At 47.5% G+C, this 7,565-nt stretch overlaps 1 protein-coding gene across 1 annotated transcript in view; it reads left to right on the plus strand.

Annotated features, from left to right (window-relative positions):
* The window catches only part of LOC103191424 (tubulin beta chain-like), a 9,357-nt gene extending 3,502 nt beyond the window's left edge, over positions 1-5,855 (plus strand). The window contains exons 2-4 of the mRNA XM_007912414.2: positions 5-113; positions 345-455; positions 4,177-5,855. Of these exons, the coding sequence (XP_007910605.1) occupies positions 5-113; positions 345-455; positions 4,177-5,234 (1,278 nt within the window). The 3' untranslated portion in view covers positions 5,235-5,855. The remainder of the gene's footprint in view (positions 1-4; positions 114-344; positions 456-4,176) is intronic.
* The last annotated feature ends 1,710 nt before the right edge of the window (positions 5,856-7,565 follow it).

Genomic DNA, 7,565 nt, shown 5'->3' on the forward strand with positions numbered 1-7,565 from the left:
GTAGTTTTGGGAAGTGATCAGTGATGAGCATGGGATTGATCCTACGGGAAGTGCCTGCGGGGACAGCAGCGTTCAGCTGGAAAGGATCAACGTCTACTATAATGAGGCGGCTGGTAAGGAGCGGAATGTGAGCGTAGGACCTCTCCTAACCAAGGTTTGAGGGGAAGGAACTATAATCATAGTAGTAATAATCCTTGCACACGGCAAGAGTCTTTTATTTCATATTTTTTGTATATAAAAAAAATGGTTTCTTGAGAAACCTACAATCAAACAAAAATTAGAGCACTGTGTTAAGCTTCACCTCTGAGTATCTCGAGTATCCCTGATGTTTTCTCTCTTTTCAGGTGACAAGTACGTTCCCCGTGCCATTCTCGTGGATCTGGAACCTGGTACCATGGACTCCGTCAGATCTGGGCCATTCGGACAGATATTTAGACCAGATAACTTTGTCTTTGGTATGGTTCAACTGTGAAGCTTTGGTAAAGCAAATTGATTGTGTGGTCCAAGAGATGACATAGATCTGTACCAATGAATCCAAGATTGTCAATGGGACTTGATTAGTTTCTGAGAGATTCTATTACAGTCAAACAAACCAAACGACACATAGCTGTCATTGGGGAGAAAACAGAAAACTAGGCTTAAACCATTAGATTTAATGACAATATTAATTTTGCTTCTTACTTTTTTTTCCTCCCTCTTCCTACTACACATGGTGAGTATTGCTGTGGTACAGTTCCAGTGTCACAGAGGTAGGGGATTGTAGGAGAATCTCGTGGGAATAAACAGAATGAAGCATCCGATCTCAGAACAAAGAATAAGCCTACCTATCAATGAATGGCTGGTGAAGGAAGACTTGTCCTTTAGCTTCTCTCTTAATGGGGAAGGGGGAGAGAGCAACAGCCATATTATCCTTTAACAACAACAACTTGCACTTACACAGTGGACTCCACGCAGGGTAGCGACTCAGAGCGCTTACCAATGGCGGAGCCTGATTCTGAGACGAGGGGGAGGTAGCCGTAAACGCAGTCGAAGAGGAAGGTTTTCAGGTGGGACTTGAAAAATGGGAGAGAAGGGGCAAGGCGGAGGGATTGAGCGAGAGTGTTTGAGCGTTTCAGGGTGTAGTGGCTGAAAGCGCGACCTCCGATCGTGGGGCAGAGGGTGCAAGGAATTGAAGGCGGTCCTGGTCAGGGCCTGGATGTGGGGAGGAAGGACAGCTTGGGGTTGAACCGGACTCCCAGGTTGTGTACTGGTTCAGTGAGTCTGAGCGAAAGCCCAGGGAGGTTGAGGAGTTTAGATCAGCAGTTGACTGTGTTGAACTCGAGAGAGAGATCCAGGAGGACAAGAAGGCAGAGGGAGCCCTGGTCACAGATAGAGAGGATGTTGCTTTTGACTTTGAAAAGCGCTGTCTCTGTGCTGTGGGCAGAGCAAAAACCAGACTGCAGGGGCTCAAGGAGAGAGTGGAGGGAGAAGTGTGACCAAAGTTGACCTGCAACAATGCGTTACAGGACTTTGGCAAAGACGGGTAGGATGGGATGGTACTGTGAGAGATTAGAGGGATCGAGGATGGGTTTTTTGAGAAGGGGTGTGATGACAGCGGTTTTAAGGGGGAGTGAAACAAAGCCTGAGGAGAGAGACTGGTTGACCTGTTGGCCAGAATGAGAGAGAGAAGGGCGAGTTGAGTGACCAGCAGCTGGGTGGGGAGGGGATCGAGGCAGCAGGTGGTGAACTTCATCGAAGTGGTTAAGAGGGAGGAGNAAAAAATAGGGGCAAAGGAGTGGGGAGTGGCAGGAGCTGTGGTGAAGGGAGAAGGCGGTGTGGATGGTCTGTGTAGGGTGGAAGGGGCCATGGGTGGGGTGGTGGGAGGATGATACAGTCAAGCGGGTGTTTTCAATCTTTGAGGCGAAGAAGCCTAGGACCTCTTCGCACTTGGTGTTTGATGTGAGATTAGAGGGGGCCAGAGAAGGTGCAAGGAGAAGGTGAGATACGGTGGAAAATAGCATCTTTGGATTGTTTTTGGCCTCCAGGATGACTTCGTCAGTCTTGGCGTGTGAAAGGGAGAGGCGGTAGGAGGCGGTAGGTGCTCAAGCCACAGATGGAGTCCTGTAGCTCAGTGGTTAGAGCACTCGCTTTGCAAGCGAGAGACCTGAGTTCAATTCCAGGCAGAGGGCGAAACCTTGGGCAAGTTTCCTTACTCCACACGCCTAATAATAATCCCTCCAAAACCCAAAACAATAATAAATTGGTCATTTTCAATCTACGACTGTTTGTGGGACATTGCTGTGCGCAATTGGCTGCCGCGTTCGCCCACAAATATACAGTCAATTCACTTTACAGTGTGTTCTGTGAAGCGCTTTGGGACGTCCTCCCGACGTGAAAAGCGCTATATCAAATGCAAGGATTATTATTATTATTATTATAGATGAATCATGAGGCCAGATTTCTGCCATCTGTGCTCAAGCGTCCGGGTTTGGGTTTTGAGTGAGCGGAGGTGACTGTTATACCAGGGGGAGCAGGTGGATTTGGAAACAGCCCTGGATTTCAGGGGAGCCAGGGAATTAAAAGTTGTGGAGAGACGGTCATTCAGCAGCTTGATGGCTGCATCAGGATCGCTGCAGGTGGAGGGCCAGAGGGAAAGGAAGTCCGAGGAAGAGAGGGCATTTGTGAGGGACTCAATGGAAAGCTTTTTCAGGGGCGGAAAAAAATGGTGGAGGGCTTGGAAGCGGGGAGGGGGATACGGGGGGAGAGAGAGATGAGGAAGTGGTCCGAGATGGCCTTGTCCATGTTAGGCAGGTCGGAAATGTCAATGCCATGTATGATGATGACAACTTGCAACACAGTTGTGGGGTTAGCAAGTTGTGATGGAGGATGAGGTTTGGGGAGGAGAGGATGGCAGTGAAATCTGAGTAGGTGGTGCAAGGGGAGTTTAGGTGGAGGTTGAATTTACCCATTATGAGCAGGTGTTCTAATCTCATTTGCTAATATTCCTTAGTATTTATTAGATTTTATTTTCTCAAAGTACAACCAATGCACTGGTTCTCCAGACAGCACCAACATTTTATAAAACACTGGTTTTATCACCAACTATCTGAGCTGCAATTATGATGAGCAGGTGGCATAAAATGCACAGTTCATCCTCAGTTTGAAGACATCTAATGGTCAGAAATGCACCTCAAAGTAACTCATTGTGTGAAGCACTTAGGGACAGTTTGAATAAGGGAGCTGTATCAGATTCATAGACTGCTGTTTATTATGAGTTAAAATGGTCGTGGTTTTAACTGGGGCATAATTCAGCCACTGCACATTAGCATTTGGGGCCATTGAAATTGCACTTGAAACAAGTCCTCACTGAATCACCAGATAGTTTGTCACCTACTGCAGAACAAAAGCTCGATAAATAATCAACAGCCATCGCACACACTTCTTGTCTGTTAGGCTGACTGTAACTTGCTCTGCATTCATTCCACATGTGTGGGAACCTTCAATTCTTCCTCTGAATAAAGCCCTACAGCACAAACCTCTGATTATTCTATAGAAACTCAATTGGGGAAGGGGGGAGAAAGGGTAAATCCACAAAGGTTTATTTTCTCCTTTTTTAAAAAAAAATCCATCCATTCTCTCTCTCCCAGAAAGCACAACATGTGTCAGTCGTAAAAATAATTGCCTTAAAATCAGATCAGATTTGGGATTTTTTTAAAAAAAAACAGTCTTAATTTGCAAGACTGTCCATAATAATCCCTGAAAAACTGACTGTCCCAAATTGCAACTGAATTTTAAAAAAATTCCAAAGTTCTGGGCAATTGCTTAATGTTTTAAGATGAATGTCTTAAGGCTAAGACCATTCGCATTAGTGATGCATTGCCGTGGAACATAGGAGCATAGGAATTGGTAGATGAAAAAAGACCAAGGTCCATCTAGTTCGCCTTGCAGCTATAAGCCCAATTCAGGAAGGTAACTGGTGCTGGCGTATGCCTTGTAAGATAATAATAATAATAATAATAAAACGCTTGCATTTAATAGCACCTGATCATGTCTACGAGGCGTCTCAAATCGCTTCACAGAATTTACTGTAAAATGAATTGACCGTATATTTTGTGGGCGAAATTTTGTATTTTGTGAGATGAATCGTGGAGTGGAGTTTCCTGCATCCTCCTTTTAAAATTTTTCCTTCTCTCTCAGGTCAAAGTGGCGCTGGAAACAACTGGGCTAAAGGCCATTACACAGAGGGTGCAGAGCTGGTGGACGCTGTACTAGATGTGGTGAGGAAGGAGTCTGAGAGCTGTGACTGTTTGCAGGGCTTCCAGCTGACACACTCCCTGGGCGGGGGCACGGGCTCGGGGATGGGAACCCTGCTGATTAGCAAGATCCGGGAGGAATATCCCGACCGCATCATGAACACCTTCAGCGTCATGCCCTCGCCCAAGGTGTCGGACACAGTGGTGGAACCCTACAACGCCACCTTGTCTGTCCACCAACTGGTGGAGAACACCGACGAGACCTACTGCATCGACAACGAGGCCCTGTACGACATCTGCTTCCGCACGCTCAAGCTGACCACCCCCACCTACGGCGACCTCAACCACCTGGTATCGGCCACCATGAGCGGCGTCACCACCTGCCTTCGCTTCCCCGGGCAGCTCAACGCCGACCTGCGCAAGCTGGCCGTCAACATGGTGCCCTTCCCGCGCCTGCACTTCTTCATGCCGGGCTTCGCGCCGCTCACCAGCCGCGGGAGCCAGAACTACCGTGCCCTCACCGTACCCGAGCTGACGCAGCAGATGTTCGACGCGAAGAACATGATGGCGGCCTGTGACCCACGGCACGGCCGGTACCTGACGGTGGCCGCCGTGTTCCGCGGCCGCATGTCCATGAAGGAGGTGGATGAGCAGATGCTGAACGTGCAGAACAAGAACAGTAGCCACTTCGTGGAGTGGATCCCCAACAACGTCAAGACGGCCGTGTGCGACATCCCGCCCCGCGGCCTCAAAATGGCGGCCACCTTCATCGGCAACAGCACCGCCATCCAGGAGCTCTTCAAGCGCATCTCGGAACAGTTCACCGCCATGTTCCGCCGCAAGGCTTTCCTGCACTGGTACACGGGCGAGGGCATGGACGAGATGGAGTTCACTGAGGCCGAGAGCAACATGAACGACTTGGTGTCCGAGTACCAGCAATACCAGGACGCCACGGCCGAGGAGCAAGGGGAGTTTGAGGAGGATGAGGAGGACGAGGCATGAGCAGAGTGCGGCTCGACTCCAGGAGCCACAACCACAAGTTCCAGAAAGAGTTGTGCCTGACGAACCGAACCATTGAACTCTAAACAAGTGGGCAGTCATTGAAACCAAGGAGAGATCTGGTTGATGTTCTATTAAGTAACTGCACTGACAATGGGATTTCTACTGAAGGTTTGTGTGTGTGTATACGTACGTTTGTGAGTAGTTTAACCTGGTCTGGATAAAAGCAGCAGTGCCATAAGCATGTTAAATCCTAAATATTTACCCCCTCCCCTCCTCTCTACTTTCCCCTCTTTCCAACAAACAGTATTACCTGTTTAAATAGGCTTAAAAGGTAACAAAAAGAACAAAGGTTCTCATGTAAATTGTGGTGGCTGGCCACAATGTGCAGCCAGCGTAGCCTATCAAACCCCAATAAGTACAGTACCGCTTGTCACACAGAAGGTGTACCATGGGTGTGAAGACAACTGACACGTGGATATTGAAGGAGTCCTGGGAGGTTTTAACCGCCAGTTGGTTTGTAAAGAAAATTGAGATTCTGTTTCTAAACCTGTGTATCCTCTAAGTGCGATGAATTAATTTTCTCTCCCTCTTGCTGCAACAAGGTAAGAAGGTATATATATAATATATATATAGTATATATTTTATTTTGAAATCAGAGGCACTGCAGCTTTGAAATACATTTGCCTCGGGAGGGAGCTCCTCTTCTCTCTGAGTGTCCTACTGGAGGCATCTCTTCACTCTTTGGTTATCCTAGCTGAGATCTGCTGGTCTAGTCCTGAAGGAAGAGGGCAGAGATGGCCTGTTGAATACCATAGTAGGTTCTGCTTCTATGAACTGCCAAGGAAACCTCAAGCAAGTTCACACAGCTCTGCCTGGATCTGAGGTCTTATTCTATGTTTGCATGCAACCTTACCTTGTGTCTCTGAGAAGCCCTTTTTGCTGTAGAAATCCAACCACTTAAATAAAATGGCTCGGGCTCCTTTATTTCACTCTGTCTCTCTCTTTCTTGTATCTTCTCCAATAACTACCTGTTGGAAAGTATGGGCATGCGGATGTCCGGTGTCATTGTAATTGGTCTTGTGAATCAAGCTACAGTTGGAGTAGCCAGGGCGCACTCAGTGCATTCATTGCCAGTGTGAATGGTCACTTGGGCAAAGCACCAGAGACTGACAGCTATGCCTCCTCAAAACATGTAGCAGAGAAAATGTATCCTGGTGATACAGTGAAGCAAGTGATCGCTGCATGAGATGTGAGTGTAATGCTTAGCATCGAGCTCTGCAGCGTGAGGCTGGAGCCTGCAGGACATGAGTTTATAAACTCAATGGGATTAACATCGAAAAACAAGTCTGCACTTAATTTAGGACTTTAAATTAGTGCCCTTCAACATGGAGGCTTTGACTAAATTGACAGATTTGCTAATGTACATTTTTTATTTTTATATATATACACATTCATGCATACACACTTTAGCCGGTGACTTTTATGACCAAAGCCAATGGGGAGCCCTTAAAAACGGGGTCAAAACTCCTTTTCTTAAGGGTCATGGATATGACTTTATGACTACTGCACTTTCACCACCAATTACTAAAGAGCAGACACTATTGAGCGAAATTATCTTGTGCTGTGTGCACATTGAGTGCTGTGTCTGGCTACAAAACGCACAGTCACAACTTTGCAATAAGTCCTGTGAAGTTATTTTCAGACGTCTCCCTGAAAAGAGGAATAGAGTAACTGATAAGAACAGATACTACGCTCGCTTGGTTTCAGTCATCTGGTTCCTGAGCCAGACCTGGATCTACAGTATTCCTGGGAATACGCTATAAAATTATACTTGTATAGCGCCTTTCAGGTCGGGAGGACGTCCCAAGGTGCCGGTGGAGTCCTGTTAGAGCACTCGCTTTGCAAGTGAGAGACCTGAGTTCAATTCCCGGCAGAGGGCGAAACCTTGGGCAAGTTTCCTTACTCCACACAGAGCCTAATAATAATCCCTGCAAAACAAAACAATAATAAATTGGTCATTTTCAATCCATGACTGTATATGGGACGCTGCTGTGCGCAATCGGCTGCCGCCTTCGCCCACAAATATACAGTCAATTCACTTATACAGTATATTCCGTGAAGCGCTTTGGGACGTCCAGAAGACATGAAAAGCGCTATATCGAATGCAAGGATTATTATTATTATTATTATTGAACGGCAGCACAGCCGCTCTGGCTGACCGGCAGGACCTGAGAGGGCAGACCGGTCACTGGGGGGGGGTCGGTCATCCCACTCAGCTCCGGTTAACCTCTGCGGCAGGCGGGCAGGGCAGGTCAGGGCAGGGCAGGTCAG

Source organism: Callorhinchus milii, unplaced genomic scaffold, assembly GCF_018977255.1.
Source record: "Callorhinchus milii isolate IMCB2004 unplaced genomic scaffold, IMCB_Cmil_1.0 Scaffold18, whole genome shotgun sequence".
NCBI classification, from domain to species: Eukaryota; Metazoa; Chordata; class Chondrichthyes; order Chimaeriformes; family Callorhinchidae; genus Callorhinchus; species Callorhinchus milii.